General features: G+C 53.0%; 1 protein-coding gene across 1 annotated transcript in view; it reads right to left on the bottom strand.

The window, feature by feature from the left end:
* OTOF (otoferlin) overlaps positions 1–21,954 on the bottom strand; it is a gene marked incomplete at its 3' end in the record, with an annotated part of 124,795 nt that overhangs the window by 3,380 nt on the left and 99,461 nt on the right. Inside the window, exons 14-45 of the mRNA XM_080938499.1 lie at positions 18,221–18,380; positions 17,064–17,250; positions 16,723–16,909; positions 14,757–14,980; positions 14,272–14,380; positions 13,653–13,833; positions 13,441–13,561; positions 12,916–13,016; positions 12,719–12,809; positions 12,482–12,598; positions 12,062–12,214; positions 11,603–11,792; positions 11,394–11,518; positions 11,073–11,207; positions 10,516–10,677; positions 10,224–10,343; positions 9,577–9,738; positions 9,305–9,467; positions 8,669–8,739; positions 7,662–7,691; positions 7,225–7,356; positions 6,784–6,850; positions 5,378–5,514; positions 5,147–5,281; positions 4,829–4,966; positions 4,433–4,560; positions 4,179–4,349; positions 3,395–3,555; positions 2,585–2,727; positions 2,186–2,274; positions 415–513; positions 33–274 (exon numbers count right to left, since the gene is read on the bottom strand). Coding sequence (XP_080794625.1) covers positions 33–274; positions 415–513; positions 2,186–2,274; positions 2,585–2,727; positions 3,395–3,555; positions 4,179–4,349; positions 4,433–4,560; positions 4,829–4,966; positions 5,147–5,281; positions 5,378–5,514; positions 6,784–6,850; positions 7,225–7,356; positions 7,662–7,691; positions 8,669–8,739; positions 9,305–9,467; positions 9,577–9,738; positions 10,224–10,343; positions 10,516–10,677; positions 11,073–11,207; positions 11,394–11,518; positions 11,603–11,792; positions 12,062–12,214; positions 12,482–12,598; positions 12,719–12,809; positions 12,916–13,016; positions 13,441–13,561; positions 13,653–13,833; positions 14,272–14,380; positions 14,757–14,980; positions 16,723–16,909; positions 17,064–17,250; positions 18,221–18,380 — 4,431 coding nt within the window. The remainder of the gene's footprint in view (positions 1–32; positions 275–414; positions 514–2,185; positions 2,275–2,584; positions 2,728–3,394; positions 3,556–4,178; positions 4,350–4,432; positions 4,561–4,828; positions 4,967–5,146; positions 5,282–5,377; positions 5,515–6,783; positions 6,851–7,224; positions 7,357–7,661; positions 7,692–8,668; positions 8,740–9,304; positions 9,468–9,576; positions 9,739–10,223; positions 10,344–10,515; positions 10,678–11,072; positions 11,208–11,393; positions 11,519–11,602; positions 11,793–12,061; positions 12,215–12,481; positions 12,599–12,718; positions 12,810–12,915; positions 13,017–13,440; positions 13,562–13,652; positions 13,834–14,271; positions 14,381–14,756; positions 14,981–16,722; positions 16,910–17,063; positions 17,251–18,220; positions 18,381–21,954) is intronic.

The following is a 21,954-nucleotide window of genomic DNA, read 5'->3' as shown; positions in this document are numbered from 1 at the left end:
CTCTAAGCTCTTGGCCTTTCTCTGCTCTGCACCTAGGAAGTCGTCAGCGGAGAAGTGGTCAGCGTCCCAGATTTGCAGGGTGAGCCTCGCAGGGATCTTGTACTCTGTCTCGTCCCAGGAGAACATGGACTCCTTCTTGGACATAACGATCTTCTCTTCGGCCGCCAGGTAGTCGAAGGGGAACAGGTATCTCCAGTTGAAGTTGCCCTCACCCGTGAGGGAGTGGTAATGTACATCGGTGTCCTGTTTGTCCTCCTGCTGGCCCTTCAGCCACCTGCTGGGAGGAGTCACCTGCTCCACTTCTGTGGTTACACCCCAAGGGCCTCTTCCCACCCCAGGACCCCCTTATCCATTCTTCCAGGAAAATGGACATGCCCAATTCAACCTCTTCCAGGGCCGTGACTGTCAACCCACCCCCTCACAAAAATATCACTGGACTTCTCTCCCGTGAAGAAATCGTCGTCTTCCAGGACCACTTCATCTGTGTTCCACACGATGACCCGCAGCTCATACCTGGACAGGTGCAGGGAGGCCCATCAGCAGCCTGGGGGAGGGCCTGTCCCAGGTTCTGGGGACAGGCCAGACCTGGGTCTCTAGGGTTCTGGCAAGAGAAGCCCCAGGAGACTTGAGTGGACTGGGAGGGTTGGGGAGGAGACGGAGGTTTCTGTCCAGTAGTGGCCTGGTGGGTCTCAAACAATAGGGGACCTCAGTTAAGGGAAAACCAGCTAGTCTGGAACAGACACCCATAAACTTCCTGGGCTGTGAGGCTAAGATGAGGAGGGAGGAGAGGAGTGTGGCCACACCCAGCTATCCCCACGCTGGGAGCAGCTATCATGAGGCTGGTACTGTATTCTGTCTATGTGTGTCTGAAGGCCTGGAGCTTTGTTCTATTTCTAAGACATTCTGAGTTAAGCCTAGTGGCCCTAAGTGGAAGCCCATGGATTCTGGGTTCCTTTATGTCTTCATCCTGAACAGGATGTCCCTTTGAGTTTTAGTTAGAATCACAAATGAGGTAGTTACATGCGTGAGGTGCATGGGTGGGACTGTGGTTCTCTGGAACAGAGTTGGGTTTACCCCTTCATAGTCAAGCCCAGAACAGAAGGCTAACAGCCTCAGGTTGAAGGTTGTTACAGACAGAGCTGGCTGAACCATTTGCTTGTGGCCAGAGAAAAATGGAAATACTGCCCTAATCCCTGGTTTAAAACCCTCAAGAAACAATAAGGGGCTGTAGCTCAGGGGTAGAGTGTTTCCCTAGGGTCTGTGAGGTTCTAGGTTCAGTCCCCTGTACTGTCAGAAAAGAAAACCATTAAGACATTGAAGATGGGGGATGGAGAGATGGCCCAGTTGTTAAGAGCACTGACTGCTCTCCCAGGGGTCCTGAGTTCTTTTCCCAGAAACCACATGGTGGCTCACAACCATCTGTCATGGGATCAATGCCCTCTTCTAATACATCTGAAGGCAGCAACAGTGTACCCACATACAAGCAATAAATAAATAGATAAGGAAACAAAGAAAGGAAGGAAGGAAGGAAGAAAAAAAGAAAGAAATCAAAGATGGCAATACCAGATTTCATCAGCTTTGTATGCCCAGAGGGTTGGCCTCAAATCCAGAGACTGATGATAGCAACGGGCAGTGACTATTCTGCTACCTTATTCAGGGGGACACTCAGCTCCAGGAGCCAAGACCTAGGTGAGGCAGGTGGCTTAGCTTCGGATCAGAGCTCCCTCCACCCCACCACCTGTGGTCCTTTTCAGAGTCTCCTACGTGTGGCAGCCACCCAAAAGAAAGGCTGGTAAAATGTCATGACAGTAGGTACAGAGGAGGCCCTGATGGGTTCTTCTGTGTGACTCTAGGATCGAATGTGTGTGTGTGTGTGTGTGTGTGTGTGTGTGTGTGTGCGCGCACACACACACACACAGGTGGCAATGAGGGATGGATTTGTCTTTGTGAGAGGGCTAGCACATGAAAGAGTGTGCTGGGGTGTGGGTCATCTCATTCACTGTGGGCAGAGCAGGTGGTACCCCTCTTAGAAAGGCCCTAGAACTCATAGGTTGGTCTGTTTCTCCCCAGGAAGGGCCTGGGGATAGTGATGAACCCAGGCCGCCTTCTACCTGAGGGAAGGTCTAGGCTGGGGTTGGAATGGTGAGGTGGGCGAGGGGACAGTGCTTTTGCCCATGCAGCTCACTTCTTGGGTTTCCTGGGGGAGATATCCAGAGGTGTTCCAGGGGCTGGCATGTCCATGGGGAACATATCCACCCACAGCTCCAGGCGGCCCTGAGGAAGAGAGGGGTGTGGCAGATGTCTGAGTGACTTTTTTCCTTCAGCTTAAGGAGGTCCATTCTCCTGGCCTATTTAAAGGTGCATGCCATCAATTTCTAGCTGTGGATGCTAGGATGTCTTAAAATGTCACCAATAGCCAGTGACAGCTTCCAGGGCGGGGACCCAACAGTCTGATGTAGGTCTCAGAACCACACTTGCCACTCAAGGTGGTCTCTGTGGGGCGGTGTGTGGGAACACAGTGGGGACACAGGGAATACTGTGAACCCTATTTCTACCCTTAGGATTCCAGCCGTGTGCACATCACCTGCTCAATGCCTGGCTTGTCAGGGTTGAGCAGCGGCCTGGTCTCCACGTGCTCCGGTACAAGGCGGCAGCCCACTCGGGGGATGTCCTCCCAGTGTCTTAGAGCAGACAGTGCCACGTGCTCATCTGTGGGCTTCCTCTGACCTGCAGAGGCCAGTGGGTCAGGTGCATACACCTGGTCTCTTCAGAACCAGGGGCCTCTATGGGGGCCATAGGCTTAGGAGTACAAAGCCCTGAGTCATGATCTGTCTACCTTACTTTTGCTTTATTGCTAGGGAGACAGGCGCTGAAGAAGGCCAAGGTCTCAGCTACACCTCAGGCTCCAGAGAGACCCACAACCCTGGCTTACCAGGCTTAGGGAAGAGAACCCAGATGGACTGTGAAAGGGACAGACAAAGGAAGAGAAACCAGCACAGACCCTACTCCGGCCTCTGGGAAGTGCCTCACAGGCAGAGAGGGACTGGGTGGGTGGGGGTGGGGTGGGTCTTGGAGTCAGAGAGACCTGAACCCACATCATTGCTTTGGCTCCGTAGAGATACATGACCTTGGCAAGTCACCAAACTGGAACTTGGGTCTCAGTTTTCCCTTATGTAAAATGGGGGTATTTTCCTGGCCCATGGGGATGACTGAGAAAGAGGGGAGTCAGTGTGTGAGACACAGGAGAAGGCATCAGGACAATGGCTGGGCAGATTGGTGGGGGCTCTGGGGTATGGAGCACAGGGTCAATAAAGGAGATCTGGAAGTCCCCCATAGAGAAGTGTGGCTCTCTGATGTCCTCTTAAGCCCCCCAGCTGCTCCCAGTGTCCCTTACCATTCTCATCCTCTATCTCTGAAGGCCCTGTGAAGACACGGTTGGCGACCTTCACTCTCCCATGGGGACCAAAGTGGGGGCCATCCACTTTGCCCTCTTTGCAGAGACGGGTCAGGATCTGGCTGGGCTTCATGGGGTCTCTCCAGATATTGTAGCCATGACTGTGGGTGGGAGAAGACACACAGGCGTAAAGCGGTTCAGGCCGGGTCATCCCAGGCGGCAGATCCTTCTGGCTAGTTCTTCACAATTAGCCGTTGTCTACATCAGCTGACATCAGCAATGGGCCTTCTGCAGCCCCAGGTTCACTCAAGACACGAGGGCTGCCAGGGGCTGGTCCTTCTATTTTGTCTTTGGCTCTGACATTCAGTACTCCCCAATCACCCACCATCCCATCATCCCTGAAGGGCTCTTGTGAGTCACCAGGTAACCAGAGAAGGAAGAGACTGTAAGGGGCAGAGGCCTTTCCAGATCTTCTAAAGGCTTTATCCACTGCCCCGCCCCATCCCTTTCTTCTTTCCTGGTCTGCCTCCTTTGTCCTGGAATCCCTTCCCTATCCTGTCTTGGAGTATTCAGGCGCGGCCCCAGAAGCTGCACTCAGAGTGTAGGGTGAAGGCACGCCCCAGGACCGAAATCCTAGCAGCATGTTTACCGTTCCAAATTACCACTCAGAGTCTTGTCCTAGTGTCAAGATGCAGTCATGCAGCAGACATCCAGTCCCTGTCTGACCCCTGCCCCAGCCTGTCCCCAACCCCTCCCGGCTACTGGTCCCACTCTGTTCTCGCACATGGAATAGGCCTGCGCGATACCGCAGGTGGCACGGTGCTTGCTGTAGAAGCGATTTTCCAGGTCGATCTTGGTCTCTCCGATGAGGTCATCGGTGCCCACCAGATCCCAGTCATACACTGCCACCGTCAGCATGGACTCCATGGGGAAGGAGGCTTCGATGTCAAAGGACCTGTTGGTACCGGTTGAGATGGGTAAGGGGTAAGGACTGGACTGAGAGCCAAGATGGGCAGAGAGGGCAGCTCGAGGCCTTACTTTCCAAAGACAGGGTTGAGCTGCTTGGAGATGTAGTTCTCCTTGTCCCGGATGTCAGTCTTTCCTAACTTGATAGCAATATAGGGGTCAGCTTTGCCATTGATGTCGGCTGGGTGCAGGTCTGTGGCCTAGGAAGGGTAAGTGGTGCCTAAGCAGACTCTTAGGTGCCCTTGCCCCATTCCTGAGCGTCCCATGATGTTGAGACGTGGGGACAGAGGCATTGGGTTAGAGACAGAAGTCTCACTGTGTGGCACTAGAGAAGATGGGGCCTCTTGTCAGCAGGGATGGACTTCCTCTCTAGAAATATGGTGACTAGGCCAGCGGATCCATCTAATGTCTTGAAGCAGTTCCTCCTGGGGGCCTGCAGGGGGTGTGTGTGTGCAAAGGGAGTCTTACCCGGACCACATAGATTCGGACCAGCACATTAATGGGGTCATTGCTTGGAATTCCCTGGAACATTCCATAGGTGGGGTCATAGCCAGCTTCTCGAGATACATCCTCTGGGAGAGGCACTTTGTACACACAGAGGGAACCCTGGAGCAAGGTATGAGGTGGGGTTGTCAGGCTGCGTATTCACAGCAGAGGTACACACTGTGACCTTAACACTTCAGTTGCTGGACCATGGAAGATCCAAGGGTTTTAGAGGTAGTGGTGAGGGGTGTAGGGAAATGAGGTTGTTGGGGATCAATGGCTGGGCCATGCTTCTTGCCTGACCTTGAATCGGCCTACTATGCGTTCCTCCTCTGTGGAGCCATCCTCATCGTCCCCGGTCTTGCCCCGCAACAAGTTGAAGGTATGCAGCCAGTCCTCAAAGTTGTCAAACTCCGACTCTAGCTCTTTGGGGTACACCTGGGCAGGACAGGCCATCAGGCCACACTCCGAAATCCTGCCCCGTCTGCTGCCTCCCACCGTACATCTGGAAAAGGTCTCCTCCCAGACCCTCACCTTAAGCTCATCAATCTTGGCTTTCTTCTTCTCAGGAGCCTCCGATCCCTGGCCCGGGCCAGGGCTCTGGTTTTTCTTCTTTTTATCCTCCTTTGCAGCTCTGGACTTCTCTTTGCCCTTCAATGGTCCCTTCAGGCCTGGCCCAAAGTAGAAAAGGAGGCTCTAGTTAACCTAGGGCAGTGTGGGGCAGACCCAGCTCCACTACTTTTTCCCCATTTAACTTTGGAGTCTCAATGCATTCCATGAAGAGGTGCAGACAGCAGGTTATGCCTGAGACAGGGGCACAGAATTTTGTCTGTTCTTGTCAGAGTGAGTAGGGGAGGAGTGGGATCTGGAGTCAGGATCCTGTCATTGTCTGGTCCTCTGCCTGCTCCCTTGGTTCTCTAGGTACTTAACAAGTTACTTCCTACTACCATTTCCCAAGCTGAATCCTGTGGAATCCTAGGCCTAAGTGCCATCGGCATGCTTAGACAAAAAGAGGGAATCATTCATATAGTATCTTTCTTTGAAAAATTGATAACACCAGTGCTTGGGGAGATGGCTCAGAGGGTGAAAAAGCTAGCTATGTAAGTGTGAGGACCCAAGTTTGAACCTCCAGAATTCATGTAAAAGTTGGATGGTAGCATTAGTGTTTATAATCCCAGAGCTCCTATGGGGAGATGGGAGGCAGACACAGGAGAATTCGCAGGCTCTCAGCCCAGCTAGCCAGGGGTACACAGAGGCAGTGAAAGCCTGTTTCAAACAAGGTGGAGTTATCCTCTGAGCTCTGAGTGCATGATGTGGTACATAGCTGTTCACACACACACACACACACACACACACACACACACACACACACACAGACACACACACACACAGACACATAGACACACACACACAGACACACATAGACACACAGTCACACACACAGACACACACACAGACACACACACACAGAGACACATAGACACACACACAGACACACACACACAGACACACATAGATACACAGTCACACACAGATACACATACAAAGACACATGTAGACACACAGACACACACAGACACATATGCAGAGACACAAACATCACAATACTTAAATAAAGGTTCTGAGAAGTCGTGCACTAAGGAACCTGCTTAAACCAGCATTTCCTAGATGCATCTGACCCCAGAATCCTTTCCCTTCCAGAATAGTATTAATGCAGTTCCACGGGAAAGGTTATGGAAAATGTGGAACAAGCGAGGGGGTCGCTTCCAACTCAAATACTTTATTGTTCTCCATGTCTGCCTGTTGCTATGGTTGCTGAGAAGTGCAAACTACTATAGCAGTCCTTAGCTTGATCCTTGGAGCCCATCCAGGGCTGAGGAAGCAGGTATTGTGATGGGTGCAGGGATCTGGGAATCCAGATACTGGGGTCTAGGGCTCACCCTCAGTGCTGTCCACTTCTTCCTTCTCTTCCAAATCAATCCCAGAGGTCTCATGTTGTCGAAGTTGCTGCCAAAACATGAAGGAGCTTTCCTAACTTCCCAGGCATTGTTGTTTCTATAGCCCGTGCGTCCTCAGTGTCAGTCAAAACACTGGAGCTGCTCAGTGCCTTTGTGGCACCTGTCTTTGGGCTCACACAGCATCTGGTATGATACCTGGCTCATTGTGAAGATGTCAGACATATTTGTGGAACACACTGACTAGAGAGGGCCTAAGCCAGGAGGGGAAGTGCCTATCAGCCTGAGGAGGGAGGGCTCTGAAGGGAGAGATCAGGGAGCTAACTCTGAGGGTTAGGGTAGAAGCCAGAGAGGAGGGTGTGGTGTATTGCTGGTTCTTGCTGGTTCTCCATTCTTCCTTTCCCACAGACCCTGCCCAGGCCTCACCTCCTTCATTGTGTCGATGGAGGCGAAGTACTTGGACCACCAGTCCAGCATGCTCTCATCAGGCTCCTCCTCCTCTGGCTCCTCTGATGGGCCTTTCTTTTTCTTTTTCTTCCTTTCCTTCTCATCTTCAGCCTGGGGGTTGGCCAGGTTGACCATCCGTAGGCTCTCCTAATCGCCATCTTTCCCCAGAACCCTGGATGATTCCCACCCATGGGCGGCAATCTGACCCCAGAAAGCACCCTCCATCCTCCATGAGTCCACCAATGAATGACAAGGCCTTGTGGGTGGAGCTACAGCCTTCCACTGTGAGGCACATGCCAAGGCAGGACTGGCACTCAGGGAAGGTTATCTGGGTTCATTAAGGTCCTTCTGGCCTGGCACCGGTGTGAGTGAATGGTTCTCTTACCCCAAGGCCCTTGCACGGTTCTCACACTTACCACATCTACCTTGACCACAGCATCAGAAGTCTGCAGAGGGAAAGAACCAAGGAGACAGGGCAGGATTAGCCACTAAGAACTAACTGAAGGAGCAGGCAGCAGGCCAGCCCAAAGGACAGGAACCACATGGGTGCACATAGCTGTGAGCCCCTTGCTCTTGACTACAAGGCATTCAGATTCCGAAGAGCAGCTGCTTCATAATGTGACTAAGGGCTTACTAGATCCATACCCCAGAGTCACCTTATTATGAACAGCTGATGAGTCTGCATCATTGGGGAAGCAATGGGGGGGGGGAGCTGGGCAGCCGAATATTCAAAACCAAACATCTTGGCAGTGAGCTTTCTAGGCAGTACCACCAAGAGCCACAGAATCCAGTGTCTCATGCTGTCCTTTCCAGAAACCATTGGCAGCCAGGTCAAAGGCCAGTGAGTAGAGGCCATTTTAGCCCAGGCCTCAGAAGCTAGGAAATGCCCCAGGCTGTGTGAAGCAATGAGGTAGTGAACAGGAGGGAGGGAGGGAGCCCCTTCAGGGCTCTGGGCAGAGACTAGACATCAGAAAGGCCAGTTGGAGGCTGATCCAACGTGCCCTCTCCTACAGGCCTTGTTCTCTCAGGTCTACACTCCCGATCCTGAACCCACAGGAGTAAGTCATTCCCCACGGAAACCCCCAGCCTGGGCTCACAGGGAAGTACTTGGCATGGACAATGGCCCTGTACAAAAGACACCTGTCTCACAAGCAGTCCACCAGCTAGGGGTCATTTCTGAAGTGAAATGCTGTAGGTCGTTGCTTCTAACCATTACCCGTCCATGTCTTGCTTATGCATAACATCTGCTTCCCAATCCCCTGGTACCTGACTCCAGACAGTGCTATGTGATCTAGGTTTGCTTTTGACAACTACACAGAGAGGTGAGTCAGGGCTGCACTCTTAGGCAGGCCTGCCTGGCTCTCCAGTGTGCTACCTCTGCTTGTGTGTCCCCAGCCAGCACTGGGCTGGCCACTCGCCTTACCGCATCCAGTTTCACCATGGTCTCCAGCTTCTTAACGGGCACCTCAGGCTCCATGCTCACTACAACCTCCCCTGTGGGGCGAAAAGAGGGGCCCCCATTGCACAGCATGTGGCAGCCCCGGAGAAGCCTGACTGGACAGACAGACAGACAGACAGACAGAGAGAGGAGGAATGGAGTCACAGTGAGAGGCAGTAAGGAGGGAAGAGCATGGTCTGCAGTGGACTCTGGAACTTTCTCAGGGCAGAGGAGGGACAGGACATATATAAGAACAAGATAGTCTTGAGGAAGCTAGAGAGAAGGCTGGGTCATTGTGTATCCAGACAGCAGAACTGAGGCTAGACCTGGAGGCTGTGCCCAGGGGAGGGACCAGGTCCCCTCCAGCACCTGGCAGAAGAGTTCACCTTCTCTTAGCCTTCTGAGGGCCCGTCCAGTGCTGACTCTGGGCCTCAGAGTGGGGGACAGCCCTGTTCAGCCTTCTCTGTTCCCATGGAAGTCCATCTCCCCACCCCCCACACCACACTGTCATGCTGTCCCATAGACAGATGCTCTAGACAAAACTATGACCGGTACTTGAACTATGAGATGGGGACTTTCTAGGAACCAAAAGAACCAGGCCTGGGCTTTAGGTGGCCATACCTGTGGTGTTCCAGTTGGGGGCCGAGCGATCCGGGGGTCGGTAGATGAAGCGCCTCAGCGAGCTGACCGCGTGGGATCCCACCAGGGTGTATCGTCCAAAGGCACGGCAGTCTACCACTCGGATGTTCAAGGGTGGGTGCAGGAGCTCATTCTCCGGGAGGTCCTGAGGGATGGTGGTAACATCTCAAAGGAAGGGGCTGAGGAGGCTCGGCTAAGGCAACCCGCACTGGTCACACCCAGCCCTGCCCAGATCTGTCAGCCCCAACGCTCACCACTTCAAACCACTTGACCAGGGTGTTGAAGTTGGGGTTCTTCTTATAATTGTGGATCAGGGATGACTGCACTCCCTTTCCTGCACACTCAATGTCCACCCGTGGTCGGTCCACCTGAGCCAGGTTCACCCTCTTTAAGTCCCTCAGGCCCCAGAACAGCACCTGATAGCAGGGGAGGTTGGGACTGTGAAGGGAGCCTGTGGTGGCTGAGAAGGGTCACCCAGGGGATTCAGGGTGGAAGTAGAAGCTAGATAGCAGTGGGCAGGCACAGTGTCAGGAGGCTGCATGAGGTGTGTGTCCTCGGTAGACCGAGAAAGGGCCTTTGGGGTAAGGATCACTGTGGAATGCAGAGGCTTAGAATGGCTCTGGACACAGTGATGTGATTCAGTCAGAGCGGGCCAGCACCAGCCTTGGCTGGGACCTGGTCAGTACTGCTGGCTCTAAGGAGTGATCTTCGACAAGCCCCCTCCACTCTGGGCGCTCCATATCTTTTTCTGAAACTGAAAAGCGTCCCCATGGGACTAGGAGTTTGACAGCTCACGTGGAATGCACACTCATGGTGCTTTATGGAGCAAAAGGGAGAGGAACAGGCGACTTGGGCAAAGGTCACAGGCAGGGCAGGAGGCACAGAGCCCTCCCTCACACACCTCCACTCGATACTTGCTGAGCACTGGCCTGATTCCCACCGGCACAGGCATGATGGGCCCTCTGTCCACGTCCGCTGGGCCATTGATGGGTGGCAGGTCAGCCTTCCCTGATGGTCCAATCTGAGGAATGAGGTCATAAATTTCAGTGGTGAGACAAAGGAGAGAGACCCTTTCCCCAGTAAGTTAGTGTCATGAGAACAGAAGGGACAGGCAGGCCACAGAGCTCAAGGACCCTAAGATCTGACTCCCAGCCCTGCTCCCCCCACCCCCCACCGCCCGCCTGCCTCCTGACCTGCAGCAGCTCGAAGGCAGCCAGTAAGTCTCCGGCCGTGGCATTGCCTCGGTAGATCTGGTAGTACTCAAGCTGGGGCGGGAAGCGAGGTGGGCAGTATACCTCGTCTGCCATCTTCACCAGGGGCTTGGCGAAGGTCCGACCCATGAAGTCAGCTTTGCCCTAACACAACAAAACTCTAGAGTTCCCTTGGGCACCCCAACAGTTGACTTGGCTTGTCCGCAGCGTTGGCCTCTCCTGATCGTTCCTCCCTACTCCAGAAATTGTGATTTCGTATGGGGAGGGATCAGAGCCCTGGGGTGGGGGTGGGGCTGTGACAACAGGGCTTCCTGGTACAACTCTGGAAGATTTGGCCTCAGCATGTTTATCCAGGAGATGGGAAACGACATGGTTTGCACCTGGTCCCCAAGAGGCTCATGGTACTGGAAAAGGGTCAGGCTGTGGTGGGTGGGCAGGAGGCACCTGGAAAGCTTGGGGAGCAACCTAGTTTCCCATCGAACCTGGAACCTGGAAGGGGAGGGTTTGCTAGAGGTCACTGGCACCGGTGCCCATCATACCATGCTGTCCTGGTCGTAGATTTCAATGACAATGATGGGGGGATCATCTCGTAACTCATGAGCTTCACCGTACAGCTCCAGGTTGTCAAACACCAGCATCTGGTCCCAAGTGGGACACAGTGTCTCATTCAGGACCTGATCACGGGGTGAGGGATTGGGGACAAGTGGCAGACATTGTTTCCATACAGGGAACCCTGCAGGCAGGAATGGCTGGCTGCCCTGTTTTTCCCCAAGTGCCCAAACCAAGACTTCTGTGATATCCATTCCCTTGCCTTGTGGGTGTAGTCCAAGCTGGTGGCCTCTACCAGTCTAGACCCTTACCTCCGTGCACTGGCTCTGGTTGATGAAGAAGACGCGGGCAAAGGGATCAGAGAGCCCACTGCTGTCAGCTGCAAAGAGGCTTCGGGCCTGATACATGTGGGCTCGGAGCTGAAAGGCTTGCTTCTCTGTGGGGAAGAGGGGGCTGAGCCATGCCATGTAGCCTCTGTGGCCTTCTGGGGGTACACCCAAAATAAGGAGGCCTCACTCACTGGTGTATACCAGGCTGATGGGTGGAAAAGAATGCAGGCCCAGGCCTTGGGCTGCCTTGACCTCCTCGAAGCCACAGGGCAGGCCACACAGGAAGTCCTTTCGCTGTTTGCTGAGGCCCAGCCACAGGTAGAGCTCCAGCTTGGCCTGTACTGTCCAGCCTGCTGAGCCGAAGCCCCTCTTCCCTGGTAGCTAGGGGCAGGCTCAGGGTCACGAAGAGCCTGCGGACTCCCAGGACCCACAGGGTAAAGGAGGCCCAGGGCGGTGCTGAAGCTTTAGGCAGAGTTAAGAGTTCCGCCTACCCCCTCGCTGGAAAGAGCTGGGCCTGAGAGACTAAGCGCGGAAGCTGGGCTCCCGACCTCTGAGCACCTGCTAGTTAAAGGCTCCACCTCCTCTTAAGCATGCCAGCCTCAGGGAGTGAGGACCCACCCCACCCACCCTGGGCTCATCCCCTGCAGCACCTTTAGGAAGAGGGTCTTGACCTTGGCGCAATCCTTGCCCAACTCCTCCTCCACAATAGAGAACAGCAGGTCTTTGGAAGGCACTCGGGCATAGGCGATGCGTTTGTTGTTGCTCACCATCCAAATGAACACATCAGGAATGCTGTGCTGAGGCTGCAGAGGAGGGCCGAGGGCACAAGCCGGGGCACCCGGCCTCACTATATGGCACCCTGAGCCTGCCGCACCCCACTCCTGGGAGCTGGGCCCGGGTGAGGAAAAGCTGGGGGCATGAAAGGGAAGGACCCGCATCTTGGGTCTTCCTTTCTCACCACTGGGCTTGCTCAACCTTGTCATCAGTGGCTATCGGAGCGGTAGAGGCTGCCCAGTGGATCTGGACAGCCCCTTTCTGTGCTGCCCCCACCCTCTTCTCAGGCCACACACCTCATCTGCCAGGAAGCGTAGCTTCTGCAGAAAGTTCTGGCACAATCTCAGCTTGTCCCGTACAGTGTGTCGCTTCACCTGGGCCCTCAGGCTCTTGGCCTGTTGTCCCATGCTCTCCTGTTGGGAAGAGTGTGGGAGGAGCACTCAGCTTTGGACGTCAGCATGAGCCATGACCTCAAGGACAGATGTCCCCTGTTCATTGGCTTCTTTGATCCGGGGATCCAGCTGTGACCTCACCAGCTCCCTCATACAGGACTTGAGGCGCTCCCGATCCAGCCTGGTGCGGGATGAGTGGCCCTGGTCCTTGTCCGAGAGGGAGAGGAAGCGGCTGCAGAGGGGTTGGGATAGGGCAGAAGAGCCAGAACTTAGCTGCCTCTGCCCTGTCCTGGATAGAAGTGTCCCTTGTCCCACCCTGCCCTCTCCATGGGCCTCACTGGCAGCCACAGCTAAGTTCCTCTAGCACACCCCGCAGGCGGCGCTCCGGGTAGGACTTCTCCGTTTTGATCATCTCCTGCACATCATTCAGACCTTCTTCCTGCGAAGGAAGGTTTTCAAGTGCATTCTGGGCCTTAGTCCCCCTCCTCCAAGATCTTTACCAGTCACCCCAGGAATGAGGAACCTAGTAATATGGGCCCTTCTATATACATAGGAACCACCAATTCCCTAGGGCCTGTTGTTGATGTTGGGGACTCTTGGTTATTTCTTCCTTCTGAGCTATGACCATGGTGGACAGAGCAGGACCCAGGGCTGGAGAGTGGTCTTGTGCAAACCTGAGATAGCTGGACTGCCTACCTGCTTCTGAGCCCAGAACTAGAGGGGTAGATCCTTAGCCTCTATTCCAGAGCTCTGGGACCCTGTGGGTGCCTCCTTTCTGTATTTCCAGACAAGCCTCTAGAGAGACAGCCTGTGTCTTATATACGCCCACTCTCCCAGATCCCATCACCCGCAGCCTGGCTGACCAGCTTGTCAGCAATGTGGTCCATGATGTTTGCATTGTAGAGGCGGCGCCGCTGGTCAGGCCACCAGCTCTTGATATAGATGCAGGGCTTGCGCTCCAGGTAGGGCAGGTGGAAATAGTTCCTGGGGCAGGATGCAGAGGAAGGTTGAGGGAGGTCAAGGTCTAGGGGGTAAGGCCAAAGCCACTCCAGGATGGGCAAGTGGCGGGGCCCACCTGTCTGTGATCTGGGGCCGCATAGGTGGGGTGGAGGACACCGAGGCCAGGTCCCCAGCTTCATCACCCTCATCGTCACTGGAGTTCTGAATCAGGTCTACCTCTTCTTCATCCCCAGGCTCCTTCCGGGGTCGAGGCCGCTGGGGCCGGGGCATACCATCGACTTCATTGCCATAGTTTCCTGGACAGAGAGTGGCTTGTAAGAGGCCTGCAGTCTTTTCCTCACATACTTCACCCTCTGTGTTTCTCTTGGAGAGGTAAAGTCAGAGAGCAGGGCTCAGGGAAGGGTCCCATGTTATCCATAAGGGAGAGCTTTGATGATATCTGTACCTAACCCAGAGCGTAGCCTGGATTTCTCCTCTGTCTTCTCCATCACAGGGTATTGGGGGAGGGTCCTCCTACTTCCTTCTAATGTTCTAGTCCCAGTCTACCCTTTTGGTAGAGTGATGGCTGGCCTCTTTTATGGTCAAGTACACTCCCAAGAACCAGAGCTGCTTCATGGGTGTCTGAGGACGGTCATTGGAAACACATCAATGTCGCCTGTTCTCTGTAGCCTGGGGCACAGTGACAACACTGACAGCCAGAAGCCTGAAACTTTCCCTATGATCTCAGCACTCACCTATGGTCACCTCAAAGGTGATAGGCTTGTCTCCATTTTTCCGGTCAATCATTGAGGCTTCCAGGAAGGCTCCAAATAGGAAAAATTCTTCCATTCTCCCTGTGCAGCTCTGTAGGGGAGGCAGTTAAACCCAATGCTGAGTTCTTGTGGGGCAACAGGGTCCTAATGTCATAGATAGGCACTTGGTTGACAGTTGGGGTGCGTCCTATCTAGCTTTGAGACCAGGCAGTCTAGACTCAAACTCTAGTCGTTCCCGAGAATGGCTAGCTCTTTAGCTACAAGGACAGTTGTGGCTGAGAAGCGGGGCAGAGGTGGGGTGCCATTGGTCACTGGTGGCTATAATGGGTCAGCAGTAGATGAGGACTAAGGTCTTGCAAAGGGGTTAAACAAGGACCTCCGAGTAGACAGGGTAGCCATGGGGGAAATCTGCGTGTTGAGGAGAGGGTGGAGTGAGGAATCTGGACATAGCACAGCCCTGCCCTCACCTCAGAGACAGGGGTGGCCTGCTCCACCTGCACCTCTGTGGAGCTGGTGAGCTCTGGGTTGGAGGTGTCCAGGATCTCCACAGCCAGTCCCAGCATGAGGCGGGCACGGAAGGACACGCCCTCCCCCAGGCCCTCATTCAGGTCTTGGTGCTCGTCCAGCAGTGTGTAGTTGCGTGTGGAGCCGTACATGTTCACCCAGGCTGGACCGAGCGTGGGCAGGAAGCCTGCAGCAGGGAGGAGAGGAGAGAGACTGTCATATCCAAGGCTCACTCAGGATGCAGGGATCTTTGTGACTTCTGGATGCTGAGCTCAAGGCTATTTGCTGGGTACCAGGCAGGCGTGGGCAGCCTTCTCACTCATGCCTACATAGAGTGTCTTCTGGTTTCTCCTTAGTCCCTGGGGGAGGGGGGCTTGGTGAGCAGTGTAGGTGGGAAAGCCAGGCTCCTGCTTCCCCTTGCTGTAGGCACCACCTGTGGACAGGTGCCAGTCCTTCCTGAGCTCCTCAACGTGGATTCTGCACTTGTTAAATTTCTGGATGAAGAATGTTCATCTACCATGCCTCTCCTGCTTAGGGGACCTTCCCTCCTCTCTCTGTTTTATTTGTGGGTTCTCAGATCCTTGAGGAAGAAACACACTGGGTTGTGGATATGGTGAGTTGAGCAGGACCCGAGCCTTGTTCTCTGTCTTCAACAAGTCTCTTCTCTCATGCTGAGGCTTTGTTGGGCCTCAGTCAAGAAATCTTGCCTTATGTGAATCTAATTCTTCCTTATGTCTTTTCTTTTAAACAATTGTTTTTGTTAGAATCTGCATATTGTCACATACTTTTAATTCTAACAGGCAGATCTCTGTGAGTTTAAGGCCATACTGGTCTATGTGGTTAAGAAATGAACAAACAAACAAAACTATTTATTATATGTATGTGCATATTTTTGATGTGTGTGTGTATGGGTGCCCTGTGTGCACAAAAAGCCAATCTCTCTCTCTCTCTCTTTTTTTTTTTTTTTTTTTTTTTTGAGTAGAAGAGTTTCTCAATGGCCTAGAACTTGGCAAACTGGCTAGTCTGGCTGGGATTCAAAGAGCTCCAGAGACCCACCTGTTTCTGCCTCCCTGGTGCTGGGCTTACAAGTGCCATCGCTCCATCCCTTCAGCTTCGTAAACATTTTTTGTTAATACAGGTTCTGACATTTAAACTCAGATCCTCATGAAGCATCTCCCCAGTTCCTATATTTAATTTTTTGTTAGTTTTGTAAGCACAGTATTAAAAGGATGAGATACGGTTCACATATGAAACTTGGCATTTAAAGCGCACGTTTGGGTGGCTGCAGTGTGTTCACTATGCCGTGTGGCCATTTTTATGTTCCATCATACTTCTGGTCACCCTAAAGAAGCCCCACACCCTCAGGCAGGTGCTTCTGACCACCCTCTCTTTGTTATGGAAGCACAAGCCTATTTTCTGCCTGGATTCACCTCTTCTGGGTGTCTCCAGAACTCTACTGTGAGCTTTTGTTTCTTCTGCCTGCTGTTCTGGTCACTTGATCACGTCTGTCTGTCTGGGAGTATTAGGGGACATGGGAGTGGCATTTGTCTTGTTGTGTTCCTGGATTCTGGGTTACAGTCGGTCCCCACAGGTCCATAGACAGGTGTTACTGTCCTCATCAGTTACCAGTATAGACATGATTACATACACAGAGCATGCACACTGTGCTGGACAATAGCTCCTATTTCCAACTGGCCAATGGGAAAGCAGGCGTGAAGGCAACAGAGCTAATCGCTAATAAATCTAGTCAGTTCCCAGCCATCTTAAATTATTACGTTCCCTGTTTCCTTGAGGCAGGGGCTCTAAATGAGACCTTTAAAAGCCCTGTCTGGTGGAGGTGAGAGGAGGTGTAAAGGAAAGGGGCCTCATTCCCTTCTCCCACCATGCTCCATTCTCCCCCCACCATACATCTTGTGCTGTGCTGCTGACCTTTGTCTCCATCGTTGGAAATCTTGCGCAAGTCGATGAAGTGGGTGCCGATGGCCACGTCATTGACCTTGTCAGAGTCTCGGATCTGCACCTTCATGCGCTTGCAGAGTGGGGGGAACAGGTCTGTAAAGACGACCTGCTCGTTCCATAGCGGCTCATAGCTGCTCTTCTGCACTGATGTTTTACCCTGGTGGGATGAAGTCACAGTGTGTGTGTGTGTGTGTGTGTGTGTGTTTTCCCAGCTGGAGGTTTCAGACTTCTCCTGGTCTGCCCCTTCCTCTCATCCATCCCCTTTACTTTAAGCCCACCCTCCCAGCCTTCGGCACCTCCATCCCCAGTACCTTCTGTCCAGCAAAGAAGACTTGCACATAGGGATCGACGAGGTCCTTGTTCTCACCGATGAATGCCTTCTTCACGTTGGCCATGAGGCTTGTGTTCATCCGGGGCAGTCCCTCTGCTCGGTAAATTTTCACATAGAACCGGGCCCACTGACGTTCTGGGGGCACGCCCTCGGGGAGCAGCAAGTTCCTGTGAGCACAGGCAGCATATCATCTCCACCAGGGGCAGGCCTAGAGACTCCTGTTTGCCTCTTAGGTCCTTAGGTGGAGAGCCATGCAAAGGTGATGATGGGAGGAGAGGGAGGAGATGAGACAAAGCAAGTGCACGCTTGCATGTGTGATCTTCTGTCTCTGTGTCTGTCTTTCTGTCTCTCTCACACACAGAGACATACATAGGCACGCACACATGCACGCACGCACGCACACACACGCACACACACACCATCTTAGCAGCTGCACCCCTCCGGGGCCTGGCATAATCTCTGTAGGACAGCTTGAGAGAGCCCAGACTTTAATTAAAGATGCTGCTTCATGGTGCCCATCCATTCTTAGAATTCTGTCTGGTTCCCATCTCCTCAAGCTTCAGCTTCTTCCTCGTTACAGTGACATCAACAGCCACATCTCAGGAAAGCAGGCCATGGGCCACAGTGCTTTGGAAGCTGCAGTGTGGGATGCTAAGCATGGTATCAACTTCTACAGCTTTGTGTCACCTTCCTCCCCGAGACAAGAACTTCCCGGAAGCTGGTCTCCTCTCCCAGCCCATGGGAGGCCAAGCCCACTAGATCCAGGCACATTCTGGGAGTCCAGACTAGATCCTGGATGTTTCTTAGCAGGCGTTATCTGCTGCCCAAGATTGGCACCCTGAGGGGCATCGCTCCGCTGTCCACTGGAGCCCGTGGACCCTGGCAGTGAGAGGACTCCTAGTTGCCAGCATCTCTTCTTCCCACCAGCAGTCTCAGTTGGAAGTCCGGATGTCAAAGTACTACCTTCCCTTAACCCTGGTGACGACACTGCCCTGTGCCCTAGAGGAGAGACTGGCAGGGTGAAGCGTGGAAGTAAGGGGTCTGATGGTAAGGATTCCTGGCTCAGACCACTCCAGGAGGTTCCTCTGGGGGAAGGAAGGGCTGTGTGCAGGCCTCTGGAGGGAGATGGGGCCTCACCCTTCAATGTCATCCTCATCCGTCTCGTTGGCCTTGTGGGGTGTCTTGATGTTATCTCCCTTGCCCACCACAGCAACGTCACACTTTACGTAGCCCTTCAGCCCGGCAGAGATATCATCAGGGTCTGACAGGATGGCCCATTTGTGGTGGAACTGGTGCTCTGTGGTGGTAAGGAGGGGCGCATTTACCATCTCTATCCCAGGATCCCACAGGGCATCCACACTGAGTGCTTGCTAGGCCTAGCAAGCTCAAGGCTGCAGGCCACAGCTCTGGTTGCACCCACCCAGTGAAGGCAGAGGGCCTCTGTGGGCAGAGGGCTGGGAGAGACCGTGCTCAGGAGCATGTATCAGGACTCCAAATTACTTCCACATCAGCTTCTCAGCTTGCAATCTCTCCTATGGTCCCTGCTACAGCTGGTCTCACATAGCTGCTAGATAGGGCCCACTATAATAGAGGCCTCTTTTATCTGTTCTCCATTTCAGGCCTGAGTCTCCCTGTGTCCTGAGGTGAAGCCCAAACACTTGTCAAGGGAATCCCGCTACTCTCTTCCCTGCTTGGTTCCACCACCTTGGGACTGTCCAGGCAAAGTACCCATTGCTCCCTGAGATTGCACAGAGCCAAACTCAAGGCCACCATGTCTGCTCCGAATGTCTTCTTTCTCCTCCTTGTTAGCTGGAAAACTGATCACTTTTCCCAAGAGTCTCCACTTCCACACAGCTTCCCCTGATCCCTTCAGAGGAGTAACCCTGACTTCTCACAGGGACCCTTGTATGTGCCCCCCTACCTTGGAAATCACCTACGTGATGCCTGTCTGCACATTTAGACGGAAGCAGAGATTAGCAGTGTGCCTCCCAGTGACCCCAGGACATAGGACAGTGTGCAGAAAGGTACAAGTGTCAGCAAAAGGAGGCGTTTTAAGGAGATCGGCACCACCGGGTCGACTTTAAAGTTAGCAAGAAGGTAGGGGGTGGGGAGACTTTAAAGTTAGCAAGAAGGTAGGGGGTGGGGAGACTGTTTTGATAGTTTCCTGCAGGTATTGAAATCTCTAGGGGCCCAGAACTCACTCAGCTTCCCCCCCTTTTCACCTGTGTCTTCTAAGGTTCTGAGCCCAGTGGGGCCCTTGAGTGGGAGGCTGGGGCAGGGAGCAGAATTCAGCTTGTGTGTATGGGTCAGCTGGTCAGGGGTGATGAGAAGCCAGGAAACCCTAGTGTTTGGAGTCACCAGGGTCCCTCTGCTGAGCTGGTGGCCTTAGGAGGAGGGTGCCATAGAGTTCCAGGACCTCATGGTTCCGATTGGATACGGGTAGGAAGGAGCTGGTGAGATGGATAAAGGCTAAGTGTGGCTGCCCGCTGGTCTTAGGGTCATACGGGTAGATAGATGGTAGGTGGATAAATTGGTAGTGGGGTCTGTTATGCTGCAGACAGAGGAGTGGGTGTTTGTACGAGTGAACAGATTGACAGGCATGTATGTGGCTGGGTGAAACTTTGGCAAGAGAAGATCAAGATTCGGGCAACGGAAAATGTACCTTTAAACATAATAGCAATGGGAAGATAAACCTGAAAACGCGGCTGAAGATTATAGGTGACAAAAAATACAGACGGCAGATCTGGGTCTGGCATATATGAAACAGTTGTGTAAAATATGGGTGTGAATGTACCACTTCTGACTAGACAATTGTCAGGGACGCAGCTGAGGGGCACTTGTGTGGGGTGCACACCAGGATAATGGCCTCTGAGGCCTCAAGTCTGGATGCTGCAATCTCCAGTGAGAAGCAGGAACAACTGGAGAGTCAGCCCCACAGTGCTTTCTTCTGCCAGCCTCTGACAGCTGTGACAGAGGAGGGCTGTCCAAGGAAAGGGTAGCCATCCTGGCTGCTGCAACTACAAATCACTTCCAGCAGAGGGCAACAGTGAGCAATTTCCCGCACTTGCAATCAAGTTAAACTTGGCCAAGCCTCTGTGAGGTTGCCAGGGTCAGAGGCAGACTTGTGAAGAACAGTAAGTTTGGAAATGGGTTGCCCTAGTGCAAAGACTGTATCTGAGGCCCACAGGGCCTCAAGTTCTATCTGCCAGTTACACTCATTGTGGTTTTGGACTTGGAGAGCCTGTTTCCTTACTGACTGTTGGGAACAACTGTCCCTACATTCACTGAGAAGTTCGACCCGCTGGAACTTGTCCAGAGCCTGAGCCCATCTCTTCCATAACAGCAGCGTTTTCTCTGTAGACCAGACTGGCCTCGAACTCAGAGATCCACCTGCCTCTGCCTCTGGAATGCTGGGATTTAGGGGGTATTCCACCACTGCTCTCAGCAGCATTTTCTCAACTAGAACTCAGTCACTGTGGGTGCATGGTAAGCTCTCCACTGGCTTCAACCCCTACTCTATGTTGGCCGAAGTTCTGCCAATGCCCAGCTTAGAGAGGAGGCCGTCTCCAGAGACCCCGGCAGCTCGCAAACCTATGGGGCATGGCTGGGCATGTCTCCTGGGAAGCAATGTAGCAGGCGTCCAACTCAGTCCTTTTCTTGAGGCTCCTTTGCTGAGTAGTGGGAAGGCCTGGGTACCAGGAGAACAGGCTCTCCCTCTTTAGGTAAGCCTCCTCATCACCTCAGGCCTGTCCATATTGCCTTCTTTTTACGAATCACAGTTAAAGAACCTGCTGTGTAGCTAAGAATGACCCTGAACTTCTGATTCTCCAGCTTCTACCTCCCGAGTGCTAGGATTAGAGTTGCGTGCCACCACACGTGGATTATAGAGCGCAGAGGATTTAGCTCAGCACTTTGGGTATGCCAGGCAACTACCCCACTAACTGAGAGACACCTCCAGCCCACCTGTCCATCTTGACAGATAGATACCCAACAGGTGTTTTGAGGCCTCGCACATCTGGAATGTTTTGACCCCTGTTTTCCTGTCCATAGTCCTAGACTTACATTTCCTGATACAGCAGGCATCACATGCGCGTTATTAGGGCCACAAGGGAGTGCCAACTGTCTCATCTACTTCCTTGGCACCTCCAAGCCCCTCCACATTTCTCTCTCTGTTCACTGGCTCCTCTGTAAAGCCAGAAGGGATGCTACTGTGTCTTTAATTACTTTATGAGCATCAAATGTGACAATTTGGAATAAAATTATATTGTCACTAACAAAGGGCCTTGTTGGGTAATTATTGACTTCTGAGTTTCACTTCAGGGACAGGGATAGCTCCAAGTTGACAATGTAGTGAGACAAGCCCTCTAGACCTGTGAGTGGTTCCCAAACTTTCTGATGCTGTATCCCTTGAACATGGTTCCTCATGTTGTAGTGGCACCCAACCATAAAGTTATTTCTGTTGTTACTTTATAACTATAATTTTGCTAATGTTGTAAATCATAATGTCTGTGGGTTTTTATTTTGATGGTTTTAGGTGACCCCTTCAAAAGGGTCATTCAATCCAAAGAGGTCCAAACCAACAGGTTAATAACTGCAGCTCTAGACCATTACTTGGGGTACTGATGCCAGCTCTATACAGTGTTGGCTACAGGTGCCCGAGGAATTATCACCAGATACAGCCTCTCTCGCCATGACTGCTCCTTGGAGGACTGAGGTCCCTTGTGAAAAGCAATTTTAGGGCCCAGAGTTTCCCAAAATTACGCATTACACTTGGGATTAGTTGTCACCACATTTAGGTTGGGTGGTACCACTTGATGGGTACCCCTGGCATCCCCTGTGACTAGCTGATTGGCTGGTCCAATTCCTGGCAC

This window comes from Micromys minutus, assembly GCF_963924665.1.
Source record: "Micromys minutus genome assembly, chromosome: 1".
In the NCBI taxonomy this organism is placed as follows: domain Eukaryota; kingdom Metazoa; phylum Chordata; class Mammalia; order Rodentia; family Muridae; genus Micromys; species Micromys minutus.
Note: the sequence above shows the minus strand (reverse complement) of the source record. Positions and strands in the feature narration are given on the sequence as shown.